The sequence below is a fragment of the Lepidochelys kempii genome, chromosome 5, assembly GCF_965140285.1.
Source record: "Lepidochelys kempii isolate rLepKem1 chromosome 5, rLepKem1.hap1, whole genome shotgun sequence".
In the NCBI taxonomy this organism is placed as follows: Eukaryota; Metazoa; Chordata; order Testudines; family Cheloniidae; genus Lepidochelys; species Lepidochelys kempii.
Genome location: NC_136384.1, coordinates 41,188,831 through 41,211,588, shown reverse-complemented (window position 1 = coordinate 41,211,588; position 22,758 = coordinate 41,188,831). Strand labels below are relative to the sequence as shown.

Genomic DNA, 22,758 nt, shown 5'->3' with positions numbered 1-22,758 from the left:
TGTTTCCCTTCCTGTTTTCTCCCAGGAGAATGAGCTCTCTAAACAAGACGGGTTAAGCAAATGCAAGCACGTTTGGTAGAGTGGACTTTGTATGAATAACTCCCTTTGCTTGAACCCTTCTTACTATTTCCATGACCCTATAGATTTTAATGTTCTATGTACTTAATATAACCTTCAAAAAGATTAGACTTAAATAAAATATGTTCTTTCATACAGATTGGGTGTTTTATTATGAAAATTTACACTCCATCTAGAACAATATATCATTTCTTGAACACTGAATGTTTTGAAAGACCAGACATCTGGGCACCCATACATACAATGCACTCCATTTAAAATATGGTTCATGCAGCAATTGGTTGCATTTGACAAAAAGGTTTCCAAAATAAAGAGTATAATAAATATTTTATCTGTTCTAAGAGAAACAATCACAGCGGAGATGTGCTATACTGATGCTTGGAAAAGAAAAGCTAGCAAGGAGTTCACTGGACTAGAAATAGAAGAGCTACAATACTGAGTATTTCTGTATAAGGAAAATAGGAACCTGTGAACATGTTCTTCTTTGCTATTTAGATTCTAAAGACAACAATTTTACATTTTTCAGGACAATTCTCACAGCAATTATGATTTGTATGCTGCCTAAGGATCATTTTAGATCAGTGAATAAATTCACAAAATAAAAAACTGTTGGTCCAGACCTCAAGCCTATAATAATCCTGCACTTTATACAAAGTTTGGATCAGTTTAGATAAAATAAATCTTCCTACATAATCTAAAGTCTGTTCAGCTGTCAAAAGCCTCCTTCTGCTGATATCTAGCCAAATCCATTGTGGACTCACACACTCATCAGATCTGATATTCTCTGATGGGAGAATTATCTTTGAGGTTCATTTATTCTGACTTCCACACTGTTAAAGCTGAACATGTTATTTTGGGGTGCTGCTGTCCTGTGGGAAGCCTATCTTGCATTAAATTAGAAGACAACCACCAGCTCTACAGTAACTACTACAGCTGCTAGTATGTAATACCGTTGTTCTCTGTACACTTCCTCCATAGCCACAGAATGTGTTCTTATACTTACGCAATGCAGTAAAGTACCGTACTGTAAAAAGAAAGGCACCCTCACCTTCAAAGGTCTGGACATTCCAGTCCCTGCCTACATCACTGCTATTTTCTCATTACGTCCACCAGTACTACCAACCTCACCATGTCTTTTGTTTCCTTCTCTCTTCCTCTAATTTCACCTCCTGCCTGAAATCCTTATCCCAGAAACTCAGACTCTTCATTCAAATCCTTCCTTAAAATCCATTTCTTCCACAAAGCTGACAAACACAGACCTATTTCAGTATTACACTGTTACTGCCCCAATTAACAAAAAGATATAATCTAAGTAATCACCATTTTCCAGAGCTTATGGTACGCTTGTTTGATCATTGTCTTTTACAGCTTGATCTTGCAAACAGCAATTCTGATAGGTGCCAAGAGTGCCCAACTCCCTCTATGCTCAGCATCTTGCCCAGTATCTTAGGCATCTTAGACTGTAGTCCCCTAAGGGCAGTGACCTTGTCCTTATTTATTTATGTTCTGTCTGAGCTGAGCATGCAATTGGTACTTAATAAATGAGTGAAATAATAATTACCAACTATATGCCCATGTTTGTTCTTTACTGTGTTACAACAATAATACGATAAGCTCAGCATAAACATAATACAAAAATATAAATGGCTGAGAGAAAAAGGAAAGTCAGTCATGTGCTTGCTATTTCTTGGTTGCTGTCAAGAGCTTTTGCCCGTGAGCAATACCAAAGTCGTCCTGCCAAACCATTAAACTTCACAAGTCTGTGTGCACAATATCAATGCCCTGGAGCATTTCTTGTTGTTTTCAGTGTCAAAATGATGACCTTGGATGACCCAGTTTTATAAGTAGTAACCTAAAATGCACCTTATCCAGTCCTTTTCGCAGGTCAAATAAAGTCACCAAGAAAGTTAGAAATAGGTGACATTTTGGACATGTTTTTAGAATCAAAGAGCCTTGGTTTTAAAAACAGGAAAAATTATTGGAATATTGTTGGTAAGACAGTATTCTGGAGAAGTATTCTCACAACTAGAATATTCTGATCACCTGTGCATTATCACACCACCAGCTATAACAGCAAATATAGATGGAGCCCAAGGAAAGAAGAGACCTTGGACTGAAATAAAGGGATATACTGGGAAAGAGGGAGAATCAGACATTTTAATCCTCTAGTCTACACTAAATTTTTAGTTAACACACAATATTTTGGTGTTAAAATTAGTTACAAGAGGACTATTGTTTCCTGCATACAAGTGAAAAAAACAACAAGGGCCATAAAGTAACGGTTAAACAATTCTTATTCATGTGCAGAAAACCAGCAGTATTGGGCCCTATTTAATAGATTTCTAAACTGGCCTTTTACCCTTTACAAGAGAGTGATTCTTTGGTTTGGAATAGAAAACTTTCACAAAGAAAAAAACAAATACCTCTCTGTTTACAAAAGATTTTCCAAAGTGTGTACAATTGTATATACAATTGCTGTAACTGCATGCACACTGGACGTTTAGATTTATAACTAAACATTTGCACATGAAAATTAAGACGCAACTGCACATGAACATGCTTGAAAACTAGGCTCTGCATGTCTGCACTGTTATACTGTAGAAACAGTAATGTTTTTTGCAATGATTTTCTTACCGTCACAAACTCTGAATGGTTTCCTGCAGCTGGGCAGGGGCCATTTTGCAGAACTTGATTTTTGAAAGCTCTCTTTTAATTTTAAATATTCTGTTGGGAAGAAAGATTTTGTGGAGTTGTTCAGTTCTGTAATTAATGGAAAAGAAGATATAATTATAAAATGAATACATTGAGAAAATGTATTTGGACAAATGCATCGTACAAAAAATAAAAATGCCTTATCTATTGTATAGCATATCTGTAATTACTACATGTCTTTAGATCTTTTCAAGTTATGAAGATCACAAGAGAATGAGATTTTGCAGATATAGAAAGCATAATTCTTAAATTTATTCTTCAACCTCCTTATCTCCAAGCTTCCTACTGACAAATGAAATTAAGACCAAGGAAAAATTCTTTGGAATTACAAATATTCCACTTTTAAAATTAAGCAGGAACACATATTAAAAATAGATGCACACAAGCTGTAAGTGACCACAGGCAGCGTCCACCACATACTTACTTGAACAATCCCTATTACAAAGTAGATCCAATATACAGACATACACCATTAGAGCCAATGTACAGCATGTACAATTAGGTAATCTTGGTAAACATCAAGAAAGTGCTTTTATATTTATTAAACAGAGTCTATACATCTGATTGTGATTCCATTACTCACGTTACATTCTGGTATTTCCTTTAAACGCAGTGAGACCATATCAGTTATCAAGACTAGTAGACAGGACTGGGGATTGAAAAATTGTCTAGAACATTTATTTACAGCAGGGGAGGGCAAACTTTTTGGCCCAAGGGCCACATCTGGGAATAGAATTGTATGGCAGGCCATGAATGCTCGCAAAATTGGGGTTCGGGTACAGTGGGGGGTGAGGGCTCCAGCTGGGGTGTAGGTTCTGGGGTGGGACTGGAGATGAGAAGTTTGGGGTGCAGGAGGGTGCTCCAGGCTGGGATCGAGGGTTTGGAGGGCAGGAAGGGGATCAGAGCTGGGGCAGGCTCAGGGGTGCAGGCTCCAGACGGTGCTTACCGCAAGTGGCTCCTGGAAGCAGTGGCATGTCCCTCCTCTGGCTCCTATGTGGAGGTGTGACCAGGAGGCTCTGCACAGTCACGTCCACAGGCATTGCCCCTGCAGTTCCCATTGGCTGCGGTTCCCAACCAATGGGAGCTGTAGGGGCGGCACTTGGGGCGTGGACACCATGCAGAACAGAGCCCCCTGGCTGCCCCTATCCATAGGAGCCAGAGGTGGGCCATGCTGCTGCTTCCAGGAGCTGCATGGAGCAGCCCCCGACCCTGCTCCCCGGCTGGAGCATGACAAGCCTCAGACCCCGCTCCCCAGCAGGAGCTCAAGGGCCGGATTAAAACGGCTGGCGGGCTGAATTCAGCCCACAGGCTGTAGTTTGCCCACCCCTGATTTACAGTCACCCATATTGTGGGTAACAGGAATTATTATTTAACCAATGCTGTTTGGAACCAAAGACATTTTCTTGGGGGATGGGATTAATAACCCTCTGGGATGAAGAGTTATTAATCCCAAGCAGCTATTACTTACTTTAATAAATTTGCGCCCAAAATATTTCTTTTGTCCTAAATCTTCTAAAGTGTTTTGAAAATAGGAACCCAGCCCAGCATGGGCAGGATCTTGCTGACCACATTAACCTGCCCATAGCAACTGGAAAAAGGCTAATGTAGTGCCCATCTTTAAAAAAGGGAAGAAGGAGGATCCGGGGAACTACACACCAGTCAGCCTCACCTCAGTCCCTGGAAAAATCATGGAGCAGCTCCTCAAGGAATCAATTTTGAAGTACTTAGAGGAGAGGAAAGTGATCAGGAACAGTCAGAATGGATTCACCAAGGGCAAGTCATGCCTGCCTAATCTAATTGCCTTCTATGACAAGATTACTGGCTCTGTGGATGAGGGGAAAGCAGTGGACATGTTGTTCCCTGCATGTTCTTTAGCAAAGCTTTTGACAGTCTCCCACAGTATTCTTGCCAACAAGTTAAAGTAGTATGGGCTGGATGAATGGACTATAAGGTGGATAGAAAGCTAGATAGATTGTTGGGCTCAACAGGTAGTGATTAACGGCTCCATGTCTAGTTGGCAGCCGGTATCAAGCGAGTGCCCCAAGGGTCAGTCCTAGGGCTGGTTTTGTTCAATATCTTCATTAATGATCTGGACGACGGTGTGGACTGCACCCTCAGCAAGTTTGCAGATGACACTAAACTGGGAGGAGAGGTAGATACACTGGAGGGTAGGGATAGGATACAGAGGGACCTAGACACGTTCCCCTCTATTCGACATAGAGGAGGCCTCACCTGGAGTACTGTGTCCACTTTTGGGCCCCACACTACAAGAAGGACGTAGAAAAATTGGAGAGTGTCCAGCGGAGGGCAACAAAAATGATTAGGGGACTGGAACACATGACTTATGAGGAGAGGCTGAGGGAACTGGGATTGTTTAGTCTGCGGAAGAGAAGAACGAGGGGGGATTTGATAGCTGCTTTCAACTACCTGAAAGGGCGTTCCAAAGAGGATGGATCTAGACTGTTCTCAGTGATATCAAATGACGGAAAACGGAGTAATGGTTTAAGTTGCAGTGGGGGAGGTTTAGGTTGGATATTAGGAAAAACTTTCACTAGGAGGGTGGTGAAGCACTGGAATGGGTTACCTAGGGAGGTGGTGGAATCTCCTTCCTTAGAAGTTTTCAAGGTCAGGCTTGACAAAGCCCTGGCTGGGATGATTTAGTTGGGGATTGGTCCTGCTTTGAGCAGGGGGTTGGACTAGATGACCTCCTGAGGTCCCTTTCAACCCTGATATTCTATGATTCTAATACACCCAAAGAAACCAACAATGAGAAAAAAAATCTTTAAAATGTTTTCCCTAGCATAGCAAGGAACAGGATTGCAGATTCAAGAGACAGGTTTGCAGAATCAGTAGATAAGAGGAAAGGCTTTTAAAATCCAAACACTGGCTATCAGAACTATGGGACTCCTTTCCAGGGCCAAGTCAATGTGGCTCCCATTGACTACTAACAGTTGTGTCCACAATTTAAAATTGTGCCTTTAAAAGACAGAGGCCACATAAGGCTCAGATGAAAAATCAAGCCCCAGATGCACACAGAGTTATGTACCTGAGTCATTGGGCTCAGTTTATCACTTTAAAAACTGATATAGTTTTATGTACAGCCCTAGATGCCCTGTCAGTGATGGATGCTTTATGAACTTTTTAAAGGCCAAATCTTTTCCTCTGTACTGAAGCAGAGAAAGCCAAGCTTGGTGTAGGCAGGTTCCAAAAAGACTAGGGAGGAAGACTAGGGCTGCAGTAACCCTTGCTATTGGAGGTAAAGGTCAGCAGATTTGCATAATTAGAAGATCCACTGGCCTTGTTCCCAGTCATTCCCAAGCTTGCCCCTTGAAATTCTAGTGAGCAAGGATGCAGTGTCCCCTAGAGCTAATCTTCATGGCACCCAGAGAGTACCGAAATCCCCAAATCCTTTCACCATCCCTAGAAACTGCCACTAATGAGGAGGAAGGGACCAGATTTGACCCTAAATAAATTGACAATTTATAATATGAACAACTTGCGTACTTCTTCACTGGTGATTTTCAATGTATGCAAAAGCTTTACATACTAACTGAATACATTTTGATTAAAATACTATTGGGATCAAGAGGAAATAGCCTCAGATGAGATTCTACTGGACTCTAACTGGATCCACACAGTATGTTCTAGTTTCCTCCTACTAGACAATACATATTATACTCCTGGGGGAATTCTGCACCAAAAAAATAAATTCTGCGTTTTTTTGATGACAAAAAAAAGTGATGTAATCCAGCTAGTTTAAATTATTTTGGTAATTTATTTAAACTACAATACAGTGGATGGAGAATGTGTGTGGGGAGCTTTGGGGGAAATCCCCAAACCCACTCCATCTAACAGTAATGTAGCTAGTATTGACCCTTTACTTCTAATTATTAGTCAACAAATATATGTAGCCATATGCTTAGTGTTACATCATAGGCAACTGAAGAGCAAGTGAGGGCTGGGGATTCAAACTCACAGTTTATAATGGCTGACCATCTCCAAAAAGGTCAGCAGCAAACAGTTCACGGAGCACGTTTTGATCGGAAATTTTTTCAGTCCAAAAGTTTAGACCAGCTCTAATCACTAAAGCACCATAAGCATTTATAAGGCCATACCTGTCCTTTACACCATTCTGGCAATGTAAAGGAGTCTTACAATTTTTATACCTGTTTTATGCTCCTGGGGGAATTCACTAAAAACAATTCACTAAGCAGGCAGGCTGCTACATTGTTCCCTCAGGCAGAGGACAGAGCCTGCCCCATGCCTACCTCTTGAAAAATACCCCAAAGCCCTGCTCTTCCATGCCGTGTGTGCGGCAATAGCGAGAGAGAGGGACAGTGTCTCTCACACACATGACTATCCAGGTCCCCACCCCCAACGCAGTGATTTACATCTCTACTGACTACTCTGGGTGCCCAAACTGACCTGTCTGCACTGCCAGGGAGTGGATGCATGATCACTCTTGCTGCTTCCCCATTAGAAGTCATTTTTCTGCAGGTAAGCAAAGAAATCTGCAGGGGCCATGAATTCTGCATATGCACAGTGATGCAGAATTCCCCCAGGAGTAACATTAGCCAAAACATTTCAACCTCATTGATCAAAATTAGGCATCTAAATCCATATTTAGGTATCTTTAAAAGTTGCCTGATTTTCAGAGGAGATTAGCTCAAACAACTCCCATTGGCTCCAGCTACAGGAGCACTGCACCTCTGAAAAAATCACTTATTTAGGTGCCTCGATATGGAACACTAAGTGATGCAGCAAGGTGGATTTGAACATTTACCTACACCTCTCTTGCCTTGTGACATGCAACTTTCAGTTATGGTTGTGGTTAGTATTCAAAACTGCACAGGAAAAAAAAAGGTGAAATTCTGAGCACCTCGCTAACTGTTTCTGAAGAGGGCTTTTTAAAACAAAAAGGAGATACTAAAAGACACTTGCAGAAAGTATTATTCAGCATACATAATACCCTAGTAGGGGAAATCAGGTTTCCAGTCCTTAGTATTAGTGTAAAATATATATATAAAAAAGGGCAAATTCTTCAGTAGCCTGCATAGATTTATAGCAATCACTTTTTAACATAGCTTTTAAAAGTCTTACGGAATTTCCCATGAGAAAGCCTATAAGTAACCTTCAGATTAGTACGGCACCACTCATTTCCCCATATGTATTGATTTATTAATTCCCCTACGAATATTGTATCAATATTTCTTTGTTGATTTAATGCTTGCTCAACATATAATGAACTGGCAACATTTTCCTTAGTACTTTTATACTAACAAGGCAAACTAGATTTTCTGTTTTCAAGTAAGCAGGTTAGTGATATTACACTGTAACAGTATATGAATTACACTGACTACAAAATTCCTCCATTAAAATTATTCATACTAATCACATCTCAAGCTTGCTGTGCCTTCCTATTCATGTGTGTGGCCACGCTGTAATACAACCTCAAGAGTCAGACTTTTATAAAGCCACATATTGGAATAATGACACAATTACAAAAATAAAATGCTGCATTTCACTTTTAAGGAATTACATACATACCGTACCTCAAAAACTTAACATTTTTGCAACTACATTTTAGCATTTACTCAGGTTTGCTCCATGAAACTTTATTATAGCATACTTTGGGGAAAAGCTTCTCCTCTTTACACAGGTAACTTCTTATGCCAACAGCACTTATGTACTGTGGATGAAATCCACTTCATCTTCATAAAGCCAAAGGATTATTAAGTTTTATACATGTTGAGTGTGGAGGGACTGCAGCCTTTATGTACCAGATGCACAGGGTGTTAGAGGCACTCATTCTGCGTAAGCATTGAATCTCTGTCCTGACACCGTTACACCCCTCCCTACCAGCTTATGTGGGGTTGGTGCGGAGACCTTTTCTGCATCATGCAAGGAATATACAGGCATGCCTGTATGATCTTTCTGGCCACACTGATCTGATCCTTGCCCCCATATCAAGTGAATTTTACCTAGTGTTTGAGTTTGCCTTTTAAAATATTTGAACTTACAATTTTGCTCCACCTTTTCCCCAAAGACCTCACTCGTTTCACATAGTACTACTCAGCCCTTGCTTTCCCCACATCCCTGTTCACCTTGAACACCAGCTACTATTCATCTTGTCTCCCTAGCTCTATAGGATCAGAAGAGCAGAGCTCAGGAGTCTGGGGGGCAGGCTAGTCAGTGTCTAAGGCTCAGATCCTCCAAGGTATTTATATGCAAAATGGGAGTTAGGCATCTAACTACCTTTGAGAATCTGGGTCTAAGAACAGAAGTAGATGGTGGACCTCGACAGTTGTCAGGTTTTATTTTAGTCTATGATGAAATTAGTTTAAGATGAATAGAGAAATAATTGTTGTGATTAAGTGTAAAATTTGGAAAGTAGCTTTTTAGGGACATATTCTGACAATGCGTGCAAGTATAAAGTTTGGAGTTTGTGGTTGTTAAGTTTCACTGAGCCAAAGAAACAAGAGACATCAAGGGTAAATTTCAAAAAGGAAACATTTTTAAAGTGTTTCCTCTGAAAAAGCTAATAAATATTTAAGAAGGAATGCACAGGAAGAGTTATTGCACCAAAACTGGAAATTAAATGCAACCACTAAAGTCTGAAATAGAGAGATTTTAGTCACACTTCAAATGCAAACAAATCTCAACACACTCTTAACTATGGAGTCATTAATGATGTGTCACTGGGCCAAATTCTGCTCTGAATATACTTATTCTGGATTTACCAAAACGTACATTATTTTTATACGAGACAACAGAATTTAGCTGACTGTATACTGTTAGCAGGGCTCTTGCTATATTTTTAGCTGCATATTTATTCAGACCAAAACCAGGAAAAGTTACAAGTGTTTTCTATATTTAAAAAAGAATCATTTGTATACCTGTTTGGAAAAAGACTCTGGCAATTATAGTACGGCACAGTGGACACGGAGTGTTGGTTGGGCTGTCTTTGGCAAGCATCCGCAAGCAAGGCTCACAAAAGATGTGGTGGCATGGATAGCACATATATGGATTGAAATAAACATCCAAGCACACTGCACAGAGGTAGCTTTCTTTATCTCCTCTTTGTTCATGCTCGTCATCTGTATTCAGGTCATCATTCAGAGTCTGCAAGGAAAAAGAAAAGAAAAATCTCTTCACAGCTCAGTTTAAAACTTTCAGATCAGTCAAGTAGGAGGGAAGGTGGTCTATTATATCTGAGAAATAAAGGTATGATTCCTAATGGTTAATACATAATTCTTTCAAAGAGTTGATGAAGCATCGTCAAGTGACAGAAATGCCTCTTACAACAAGCATATTGAGGGAAACAAGTACAGACATCAGACCGGGGAGCCTAAAAGTAAAGAGAAACATGGAACCAAAAAAACTGGATAAAAATATAGCAATTTACAGATTCCTGCCCTTCCTATAAATATTTTCAGTAATTTTATAACAAAGAGCTGCTAAGTTTAAACACAAATTTAGTAACCATAAAAAAAACAAACACTATATGCATTTCTTCTGCCTTTGAAAGAACATTATCCATTTGTGGAAGGCATGCTCCAGCAAGGAGGACAACTCAAATTTTGGCAAGTGCACTGCCAAAACCAGTTGCTATGCATTTTTGTAAGCTAATCTGCTTGTAGGACCACGAACCTGGTCCTTCTATATGGTCTGCAGATTGCATGAGCACTAAAGCCTTACACCTTATGCCAAGTACTAGCCTCAGACAACCTCTCATTCTTGCTCAGAAATGGGACCTGTACATTAGCCACCTGGTAATGTGGGCCTATCCATTAGGATTTCCCTTGTCTCTGAACTGCTGTGGAAATTTAACAATTAAGGAGCCCTTACGGTAGGGTTGACCCTTTATTAAGTCAGAAGACAAGTTAGAAAAGAGAAGCAATGAAGTAGCATTGGTGTTTAGCAGAAGACAGAAAAGGCTTCGCAGGAATTTAGCAGCACTGTGGCAGTGAGGAAAACCAGAAGTCAGCCATGTGACAACCCATGAAGAAAATCTACTATGAAGCCCAGAGAACTGGAAAAGAGTCAACCCTCTGCTGTCCCAGGAAGGGACATGAGTTTTGGGAGAAAAGGAGAGATACTGGGGGAGAAAGGTAGAGATCGTCTGACTACCTGCGAATTAGAAATGTTGTGTGGGTCAATTAAGCAGTTCAGTGAGCTGGAGGCAAAAGTGACTTGGAAGATCCCAAAATAATGGGAGGTTGACAGGAAGGTTTGGAATCTTTATAACATGTGCATGCAGAGAAATCCCAGAGCCCATTGCAATTAGTAAGATGAAGTTACTCTAATGTGCAGTGAGACCCTATTTAGGAGTAACTTAATGTAGTGGATCAGGACAGTAAGTTCACTTTTAAAAAAAATACACACACACACACACATATATATAAAACCCCACAGCCTTATACACCCTTTGTAAAAGGCCTACAATCCCTGCCTACTTACCTACACACACCCTGCACAAAATGGAAGTCAAAAGCACAGGGAATTGCCAACATACAGTAAAAAAACTGGTGCAACATAAGCTGAATGAGAGCAAAGTAGCAGTTTAAAAGATCACCTAACCAAAGTCTCAAGTTGAACCATTATTGTTGTTCATTATTTGTAATATGGCAATGCCCAGATGCTCCAATCGAGATCAGCACTGTGCAGAGCGCTTTACAAGAGTAAATCAGGTGACTGTTCCAGCTTTAAAGATTTTACAATAGGGATGAGATATGACCGCTGCTTGTAGAACACTATGGAAGTAGAAGGGGGAAAAGATAAGAATGCCAATGATAGGAACATGTCACCACTAGTGCACTCTTCTCACGCCCGGATGCAGCACTGTGGGGGATTTTGCTCCAGCATCCCCTGGTGGTCACTTCCATAGCCCAGCAATGGCACATCTCTATCCAAGTCTTCCATGGCCCAGCCCTCTGGCCGGGCACGGGCAACGGGGGCAAAGAGGTAAGGGCCATTGCCACCCCCACTTTTTAAAGAGAGGGGCTATACTTCTCACTTTTGAGCACTGAACTCAGCAGGGGGGCAATGAGGGGTGGGGGAGGGGAGAAAGAGGGCAGAACCTTGTTGGCTCCTGACTGGAGCTGAGTGGCATAATAGAGTTCCTTCCCTTCTGGAATGACAGATGGAAGTCCAGGCCAAACTGAGTGAGTGGCACTGGGGCCCCTTGCACTAAGTCACAATGCTACTAACTCAGATTTGGCCTTGCCACCCTTCCATCATGACAGATGAGATGCCAGGACAAAGCTGAGTGATTAGCATTGCAACCTGCCACATAAGGTCACGCCACCACTCAAATTTGGACCATTTTGGTTGCTTACCCAGGTCCCCACTTTTGTGGTCCTCCCAGTGTCCTTGCAAATTAAAAGTTCAATTCCCTTCCTGGGTAACAAAAGATCCAACTGTAAGTCCAAATAAATAGCTAAACTAATAGTAGTTTTTGCCCTCTTGAACTACTCTAAAGTCTTCTGTTTTCCCCCTTACTCCTGGGCCCTAACAATTTCCTCCTACACTGCTGCATCCTCAGCAGGATCCCCCGCCACTGCTGCCCTTCCCCAGGGACTCCAGCAGTTTGCCCCAGGGGTCTCCCTGCTCCTTACAGGCATCATCTCAAGTCCTTCCTCACTGATCTGCTCCCTTTGTATCTCTTCCAACCAGACTTCCCTAGGTCCTTCCCAGAGATATTCCTCCCCTTGCTCATCTCTCCTCGGTCTTTTCTTCTCTAGACTGAGTTCACAGTTCAGTTTCTTGCTCTCTAGTCCCCACTGGTAGAGCTAGTCATTATAATTAGGTCTCCATCACCCTCAGCTGTTTGGTCATAGGCAAGGCTGAACCTGGCTTGACTTAAAGGGCCAGCCAGCGACAGTATCCAAAGCAATAATAAATAATAATAATACTCAAGCCTTATATAACACTTTTGATCCAGCGATCTCAAAACACTTTATAAAAAGAGGTAAGTAGCATTAGCCCCATTTTACAGATAGGGAAACTTAGACAGAAAAAAAAGTGACTTTTCCAAGATCATCCAAAAGGCGAGTAGCACAGCTGGTAACAGAACTCAGAATTCCTGAGTCCCAGTCCAGTGCTCTATCCACTACGTTCCCCAGAAACAGAAACGGAGATGAGGGGATACATTTAAATTGTAGATGGGGAAACTAGGAGATTAAGCACGTGAGACAGGAGTCTAGAATAAGAATGAGGTTGTAAACCTGGGGTAACTGGAAGGATGGTACCAATTATAGATATAGAGAGATATATATAGATCTAGTGACAGAAGGGAGTGGGGCAGCTGGATGGTGGAGGAGCTTTGTTTACACCATATTCAGTCTGAATTGGCAGCTGGACATCCAGGTAGAAATGTTAGAAAGACCACTGAAAATGAGGGGCTGAATGAAGGAGGAGGAGTCTGAGGTGGAGTACCAGATTTAAGAAATATCGGTAGAGGGATAATACTTACAACCAAGTAATTGAAACCAAAAAGAGGTAAACTATGCAATAAGTCCCATGAAACATTTATCTTAGGATACCAAAATCACTCCACTGAGACTCCTTTTTTTAAACACACATTTTACCTGCTTAGAATGTATTGAGTAAATTCAAAAAATGTTCATGTTCAGCAGGAAATAAAAAAGGGAAGAGAAAAAAAAAATATCAGTATTACACTTAAAATCTTGCAAAAATACCTGTCCCAAATGAAAAGGGGAGAAAACATGCAAATTTTGGAAAAAATACTAACCTAGCAAAAATTAATAATCAAAGTTAGAATATTTTAAATGGCCTTGGAGTAAAAACAACATTAGAGAATGTGTTCCACATAAGTCACTTTTGAAACAGAGACACAAAAGCCTAAAGATACCTGCATATGTTTTGGGCAATGCAAGCACCGCTCCAAGCCTGACTGGTAGCTAATTTACTATTTCATGATATTTATGTCCATAAATTGTCCTGAAATGGTGAGGGACTGATATCGCGAGGAGAAAGTCAGCACCATTTATTTATTACTAGGCTCCTAGTCTGTAGACTTTGTATTTACCAAAATCTGATACAGGGTGCAGTGGACTGCACCCTCCCAGCTAATTAATGTAAGATTAGTATTTTGGAATTGGAGTTTTAATTATGCAAGTAAAAAGGGTGTCTCACTTTAATAACAAAACGGATACATCAACATGTAAGCACTCAAACCCTTAAATATAAAACACACATTTTATCAGAACAAGGTGGGTGAGGTAATATCTTTTATTGGAACAACTTCTGTTGGGGAGAGAGAGACAAGCTTTTGAGCTACACAGAGCTCTTCAAGTTCTTCCAAATTAGGCCAAGAGGCCCTTTGAGGTTAGTGTACCTTCAGACACTGTTTTGGTTGACAAGTATATTCAGTGGAGACCTCCTTTTTCATAGGCTTCTGGAAAACTTAAGCTTAAAACCTATAGATCAGAGAGGAGCAGAGAGGCCAATGCCTCTGGCCTACATATCTATATTATAAGTTAATAATTCACTCTATGCTACTTGCACTCTAAATTTCTCCCTATACAGCCATTCTCACTAAAATCCAAAAACAAGTTAAAAACTTCAAAGCAGAGCAAAGTAGCTTAAGCAGCTCTCAGGAGCTACCTATTGCCAGGAGCCATGTCCTCCTTTCAGGCTTTTCTGCTTCAGTTTATGCTGGATAAATTGCTCAGGGGAAAAACAAAATCTACCTTCTTCTACAGATAACTTTTGTTTAAAGCAGATACCATATCTTCTTCTTTCTTGTTTTCATATTTAGAAGAAGCTGTAGGCAATGGGATTGGTCATTTAAAATGATGAAATACTTCACAGACCACAGTTTCTGAGCCAATGATTAATTATGTGTAGTGTGCATAAACTTGATTAATCTCTTATAAGGCAAGAAAAAAAGGGCAACAAATACACTGGGTAAACACTCAAACTGAAACTCATAAAATGCTTAACTAAAACAAGACATCAATATAAAACATGTCAACATTTAAAAGACAGCTCAGATGATTACTTAATTGAACAAAAATTTTATGTGAAATAAAAAAAATTAACGTTTTCTACAGAGATCTACCAAAAGCCGTACTCCAAACCCCATGTACAGTGCATATATTTATGATTACCGCTGTTCAGAGCTCTGTCCCACTCACAAGGAATGTATAAACTGACATCCCAGAGAACTCATTGTGCCGCCAATTCTGAAACAGAATTATGGAAAGGCTGGTCATGGCTCCATAGCTAAAGTTGAGTTCCATCTTCCACTTAAACCTCTTTGTTTTCTATGAAAAAACTACAGCATCTTTTCCCCAAATTTACAGCACTAACTCATTGGGCACAGAATGATTTTTCCCAAGAATTTAAAAGTAAGCCCATTAATTAGTTTCTGAATTAAAGTAGATTAAAAACTGGGTCTTTTAAGAAATTTAGGATCAGTGTCAGTCTTTTCTTTGTCCTGAATGATTTAATAATAGAAAAACTTTTCAGAGTTCAAATTCATTGAAATTTATGCATTCTAGTGCATGGGCTATATTTGAAGGAGTGTATTGCCTTGCCATGCCATGGAAGCCATGACTGGAGGGCAGGTGGTATGCCACTGCATAAACTAGCTTGGCCTTCCCCCAGACCTCCCAAGATAGTTTCATTGGATGAACGTCTTCATATCCCATGATACAGAGTGAGGGGACAAACTCCATCTACAAAATGATCAAGTAGAAGCTAAGTGAATGCAAACCACAGATTTTCCAGCCCCCTGCATGGGGGTAAGCTGTAAGGAAATATTTGAGCATTTGATGGCAAATAAATAAATAAATATAATCTGTTTTTGGAGAGATTTGGATACTGTCAAAATAAATTGTGTTTTGTGGTGGTGTATTATTCTACGTGTGATGAGAAGTAAGAAACCAAGACAAACGCACAGCAAGACATTCCAACTGGAAACTGGATTAGTCCTAACTCTTCTTTGCTGCTGATCGTGATTAGGATTGGTATGTTGGATAAATGGGCCAATTTATAACAGCTTTTCCTTCTTAGTAGATGTTTGTTCTGGGAGCTACCAGTTATTACAATGTTCATTTGAACCTTGTAGACCAGATTGTGTCTGGCCACTGTACAGACAGACAAGGAGAAAATGTTCCTTACAGTATTGGGGAAGGGTCAGACCATGTTGTAAACATAGGCCATTACTAGCTCTATCCTTTTCCTACTCAAAAGCTTCTGCAAGATTACTGCAGAGATATTATGTCAGGGTAAGGCCACAGGCAGCCTGTGTGTACTGGTCAGTTACCAAGTTATAATCAGGAGACATGTAGCAGAGTCAGGGTCGAGCTAGGTCAGGATACCAGGAAGTCAGGGTCAAGCATCTAGTTACAGACAGGAAGCAAGTAGTAGCAGAATCTGGGACAAACTGGGGACAGGAGCCGGAGTCTAAGGTTCACAGAAAGGCAAGGTTTGGAGCAGAAGCAAGCAGATGATCTACATCATTTCTCAGACAGCTGTCTGTAATGGACTTCTTCCCCCTCCACCCCCCCCCCCCAAAATTGGCATGCGCCAATTAGTGGGCTGCAGGGGGCCGCCATTCAAACCCCGCAGGGCACTACTTCATGCAGTGTCTAGCTTCATGGAGTCCCCCAGCAGAAATATAGCCTGAGCTCCTGATGATCACGTGGAAGCATTGGCTGCCTCAGATCTCTGTAGTGCTGCATTCTAGTCCTGAAAGTGCTTCCATAACGATCACCCTATAGGATTTCATACTAGATCATAATGGCCCCTTTGGGCTTAAAACATCTATGAATTTCTTACACTAAAACTGCATTTAAAGATCATTTCTCTCAGCCACAGAAGAACCTGCCTTGATGTCCTATAACAAAGACATTAATGAGCATGTTGTCAGTTCTGTGTTAAGGTAATTGACCTGATATAGGCATGCTTGGGCAACTACATAAGGCCAAAATCAGCATTATATGAATAAATTTGAGGTGGAAGTTCCTCCTTAGAAGAGGGAATAGCATACATACTGTGCAGCCCAGAAGGTTCACAGAGCCTCGATGTGGCAATAGATAACATTGGGATGGATTACAGTCAGTATCTTATTCTAACTCTTTTATTCCCCAAATAGCTATCTAAAACTATTGCAAGGAAGTGAGATACTAAATGGCTTTCAGTGTGAAGTAAGTGCAGGTCTGTTTTCTGATTGCTTAGGGAACTGTGTCCTTTTTACATTCTCAGTGAAGTTCTAACTTCCTATCAAAATAATTATAATCATTTGGGAAAAAAACATTTCAAAAATTTTAATTTAAAGCTTCATTAGAGCTGCAGGAAATGTGATAACCCCAATGAACTGTTACTGCCATATACTATTAAAAGTATCAGTTAAGCGAGTCTATCATTAACAATCTATTTTCAGCGAAAATAGTATCTGAAGACATGACTGGATTACTTCAAGAAAATGTAAATGTACCCCCATTATTACAGTTTGATACAAGAAAAAAAATCAATTTTAGTCTATTTTAAATAACAAAGCACTTTTTGTGGAACAAATGAAACAACTTCCATGAAGACCTATAAAGGAGCAGAGAACATATATACCTACTTCTTGCCTTCTTTATGCACACCTGCAATTGGGTTTATAGTATTTTTTAAAATCAAAATGTATTATTTCATATTTTTATTAGAGACATACAAGGTGGGTGAGGTAATATCTTTTATCGGACAAGCTTCTAGATTATCATAGTGTCACAGTTAAGTGCCCACATATCTATTCAGGGGACACCATCAAAGGGCCTAATAACATCAGCCACACTATCAGAGGCTCGTTCACCTGCACATCCACCAATGTGATATATGCCATCATGTGCCAGCAATGCCCCTCTGCCATGTACATTGGTCAAACTGGACAATCTCTACGTAAAAGAATAAATGGACACAAATCAGATGTCAAGAATTATAACATTCATAAACCAGTCGGAGAGCACTTCAATCTCTCTGGTCACGCAATCACAGACATGAAGGTCGCTATCTTACAACAAAAAAAACTTCAAATCCAGACTCCAGCGAGAAACTGCTGAATTGGAATTCATTTGGAAATTGGATACTATGAATTTAGGCTTAAATAGAGACTGGGAGTGGCTAAGTCATTATGCAAGGTAGCCTATTTCCCCTTGTTTTTTTCTAACCCCCCCCCCCCCCCGACGTTCTGGTTAAACTTGGATTTATGCTGGAAACGGCCCACCTTGATTATCATGCACATTGTAAGGAGAGTGGTCAGTTTGGATGAGCTATTGCCAGCAGGAAAGTGAGTTTGTGTGTGTATGGGGGGGGTGAGAAAACCTGTATCTGTGCTGGAAATGGCCCACCTTGATTATCATGCACATTGTAGGGAGAGTGGTCGCTTTGGATGGGCTACTACCAGCAGGAGAGTGAGTTTGTGTGTGTGTGGGGCGGAGGGTGAGAAAACCTGGATTTGTGCTGGAAATGGCCCAACTTGATCACTTTAGATAAGCTATTACCAGCAGGAGAGTGGGGTGGGAGGAGGTATTGTTTCATGGTCTCTGTGTATATAATGTCTTCTGCAGTTTCCACGGTATGCATCCGATGAAGTGAGCTATAGCTCACGAAAGCTCATGCTCAAATAAATTGGTTAGTCTCTAAGGTGCCACAAGTACTCCTTTTCTTTTTGCGAATACAGAATAACACAGCTGTTACTCTGAAACATAGAATAGATTGTTTAGCATAAGTAGTTAACACATTTCAAGGGACCATTCAAGGTAAAGTGGCCCATTAACATCCCTCCAGTCACAGGTGAGAAAGGGGAAAAAAAGCTGGGGAAGGGGCCTGTTTAAATGGGGTATAGACTGTTATAAGCCATAAATCCAGTGTTCTTTTTGAATAGAGACAGGAGTACTTGTGGCACCTTAGAGGCTAACAAATTTATTAGAGCATAAACTTTTGTTGGCTACAGCCCACTTCATCAGATGCATAGAATGGAACATATAGTAAGAAGATACATACACACACAGATAAGTTGGAAGTTGCCATACAAACTGTGAGAGGCTAATTAGTTAAGATGAGCTATTATCAGCAGGAGAAAAAAAAAAGACTTTTGTAGTGATAATCAAGGTGGCCCATTTAGACAGTTGACAAAAAGGTGTGAGGATACATATTGAATCTATTTCCCTAAGTTAAGTGTAATGACCCATCCACTCCCAGTCTCTATTCAAACCCAAGTTAATGGTATCTAGTTTGCATATTAATTCAAGCTCAGCAGTTTCTCCTTGGAGTCTGTTTTTGAAGCTTTTCTGTTGCAAAATTGCCACCCTTAGATCTTTTACTGAGTGACCAAAGAGACTGAAGTGTTCTCCTACTGGTTTTTGAATGTTATGATTCCTGATGTCAGATGTGCCCATTTATTCTTTTGCGTAGAGACTGTCCGGTTTGGCCAATGAACATGGCAGAGGGGCACTGCTGGCACATGACGACATGTATCACATTGGTAGATGTGCAGGTGAATGAACCCCTGATGGTGTGGCTAATGTGATTAGGTCCTACGATGGTGACACTTGAATAAATATGTGGACAGAGTGGGCATCGGGCTTTGTTGCAAGGATAGGTTCCTGGGTTAGTGTTTTTGTTGTGTGGTGGCTGGAGTGTATTTGCTTCAGGTTGGGGGGCTGTCTGTAAGCGAGGACCGTTCGGTCTCCCAAGATCTGAGAGAGTGAGGGATCCTTTTTCAGGATAGGTTGTAAATCTTTGATGATGCGCTGGAGAAGTTTTAGTTGGGGGCTGAAGGTGACAGCTAGTGGCGTTCTGTTATTTTCTTTGTTGGGCCTGTCCGGTAGTACGTGACTTCTGGGTACTCTTCTGGCTCTGTCCATCTGTTTCTTCGCTTCAGCAGGTGGGTACTGTAGTTGTAAGAATGCCTGATAGAGATTTTGTAGGTTTTGTCTGAGGGATTGGAGCAAATGCGGTTGTATCTTATAGCTTGGCTGTCGATAATGGATCGTGTGGTGTGTCCTGGATAGAAGCTGGAGGCATGTAGGTAGGCATAGCGGTCAGTAGGTTTCTGTATAGGGTGGTGGTTATGTGACCATCACTTATTAGCACAGTGGTGTCCAGGAAAATGGACTGCTTGTGTGGATTGGTCTAGGCTGAGGTTGATGGAGGGATGGAAATTGTTGAAAATCATGGTGGAATTCCTCAAGGACCTCTTTTCCATGGGTCGAGATGATGTCATCAATGTAGCTCAAGTAGAGTAGGGGTGTTAGGGGACAAGAGCCAAGGAAGGTTGTTCTAAATCATAAATTACACATATTGAATCTATTTCCCTAAGTTAAAGTATCCTCACACCTTCTTGTCAACTGTCTAAATGGGCCATCTTGATCATCACTACAAAAGTTTTTTTTCCTCCTGCTGATAATAGCTCAACTAATTAGCTTCTCACAGTTTGAATATATGTGTGTGTGTGTGTGTGTGTGTGTGTGTTCTTACTATATGTTCCATTCTATGCATCTGATGAAGTGGGCTGTAGCCCACCAAAGCTTATGCTCTAATAAATTTGTTAGCTTCTAAGGTGCCACAAGTACTCCTGTTCTTTTTGTGGATACAGACTAAGACAGCTGCTACTCTGAAACCTGTCTCTATTCAGTCCATGATTTTTAGTATCTTGGAAAGTTATGAATTTAGGCTTGCAGGTTCATCTTTTAAGATGTTGTGTACGTTTCCTTTGAGGATGAGGACTGAAAGTTCAGATAGAGTGACTGCTTTGTAGAAAGTGTTCAGCTACCTGTGATATGGTATTTTCCTCTATCATTTTTCTGTATGAGCGCAGTTGAGAGCATAGTGATTGTCTTGTTTCACCCACATAGTTGTTTTTGGGCCACTGAGTGCACCACATGTTGTGACAGACATGTGTAGGACACATGTGGGGAATGTTGATCATTGTTTAGCATTAGTAGTTAACACACATTTCAAAAGACCATTCAAGAGGACCCTTCTCCAGTCCAGTCATAGGGGGAAAGGGAAAATCTGTGTTTCATCTTTTATTTAGCGGTGACAGTCTTGAGTACATTTCCCTAGACTTGAAGAAGAGCTCTGAGTAACCTCCAAAACTGGTCTCTCTCACCAACAGAAGTTGGGCCGTATCTCTCTGCAATCCTGGGACCAACAGGGCTACAACAACACTTTATATGTTTATATTATGGTAGTGCCCAAAATTCCCAATCAGGATTAGGTTGCATTGTGATGCATGCTGTACTCATTTAAAGACGCAGCCCCTGCCAAAAACCGATGTGCTTTATTTTTTTAAAGAAGCTTAATCCAAGTAATTAGATATGAAGTTATTTAGGCACTCTGTTATGTTGCTTGATTAATCCCTCTGGATCTTTCCATGCACTAACTGAGCTGTTCTCTTAGAATACACATCTAAACTGGCACCTCAAGATACTATTACTTTCCTGAAAATTGCAGTTAGAAGAATTATATTTATCACGTTAAAACTCTTGAGAAAACAGCTCTTCCTGAAGCTAGTGGCAACTGTTTCACTGAATAAATAAAAATTGTATTATTTCTATTAAAAGAATTAAATCAAGATTAATATAGAGGGGGGCCATAAAAATACTGAGTATTTAGAATCAAATCCTTGTTAATGTGTGAGCATTTATGCCTACCATTCATATAGCAAGAAAATAGGAAGTATCTATCATTCTATGAGCCTCATCATTTTGACCTTGATTTTGAAACTAATAAAATAAATATTAATTTGAACTTAAAATGAGTTATGGTGACCATTAAAGCTATTTCTGATGTTGGCAACTGAAACTTTTCAGTGAATGTACCTGTAGCAGTGAGTCGCAGAGCCCAGCTCTGCATGCTTAAGCTTGCCTGGCTCCCGCTACAGTGCTAAAAATAGCTGTGTCAATGATCCTGCTTGGACTGGAGCCCAGGCTCTGAAACCCAGGGGGAGGTGATTGAGAGAGACTGCAGTGAGTGAGAGAGGCTCTTGCAGGGAAGACCGTAAGACCAGAGGAGGTGCTCCAGCTAAGAAGATCTGGCAGTAGTTTGCTAAAGCAGAAAAGCACTGAGAGATCAGGGGAGTTTGGGGCTGTGCCCAGTTTAAGATGGAGAGAAGAAGATCTGTGTTTAAATTTGAACTTTAAGTTAATAAAGCAAAACCTAATGAGGACAGTTGCTATTGGACTTGTAAAAGCCTTTTTTTCTTTTTTTCTTTTTTAAGTTTATTGAGGAACCAAGAGGGAAACTGAAGTGAGGGGCTGCTTGCACAGCTACCCTGAGGCCACAAGGGTGGACCTGGGAGGCAGCCACTTGTTCACATTGGAGAAGTCGACAGGATTTGCAAGCCCCCCCACTGTCAAGGACGAAAATGGATGCATAATCAGTACAAAGAAACATCTAAGGGTGGCAGGACAGGCCTGCTGGGTGTGAAAGGGAAGTCAATAGCATGCTCTTGGGAAGACACATTAATGGGCTGCTCTCCTTGAAAGAGATATCAGAAGGAACAAGTGGCTTTTGAAGAAGCCAGGCAGGTGGCCCTGAAGGAAAGGATGAGTTAGCCATGGATAAGAAGGGCTTTGAGTTGCAAATTGATACGTTGGTGGTGGTGGACAAAAGGAACAGGCTTCATCTTTAGGTGGCAGAGATGGAGGCACCTTTGGAGAGAAGGTAGTTTCTGGCTGAAAGCAGTCAGATGAAAGGAGAGGGGCAGAGGCTGCAGAGTGAGCCCAACAGAGGCCAATGAAAGAAATAAAACATTCCCTTGGGTAGAACTTGCCGTAGGGTAGGCAAGGTTCAAAGGGTTGTATGTGTTACAGAGTGGCTCAGCTCTTAATGGCTGGAGGGCCTGGGGCTAGCTAGCTAACCCAAATTACTAGAGGCACACCTGGGTTGGATTAGGGTGTTCCACTATATGAGCAATAGGAAGCTGCAACTTGGGGGAGGAGAAGGGAT

The 22,758-nt window shown here is 40.9% G+C and overlaps 1 protein-coding gene across 5 annotated transcripts in view; it reads right to left on the bottom strand.

Annotated features, from left to right (window-relative positions):
• Nucleotides 1-22,758, bottom strand: part of RNF180 (ring finger protein 180) — a 140,631-nt gene that overhangs the window by 20,120 nt on the left and 97,753 nt on the right. For all 5 annotated transcript variants that reach the window (XM_073344047.2, XM_073344045.2, XM_073344048.2 and 2 more), the window contains 2 exons: nucleotides 9,687-9,912; nucleotides 2,713-2,838 (listed from right to left, as the gene is read on the bottom strand). In XM_073344047.2, coding sequence (XP_073200148.1) covers nucleotides 2,713-2,838; nucleotides 9,687-9,912 — 352 coding nt within the window. The remainder of the gene's footprint in view (nucleotides 1-2,712; nucleotides 2,839-9,686; nucleotides 9,913-22,758) is intronic.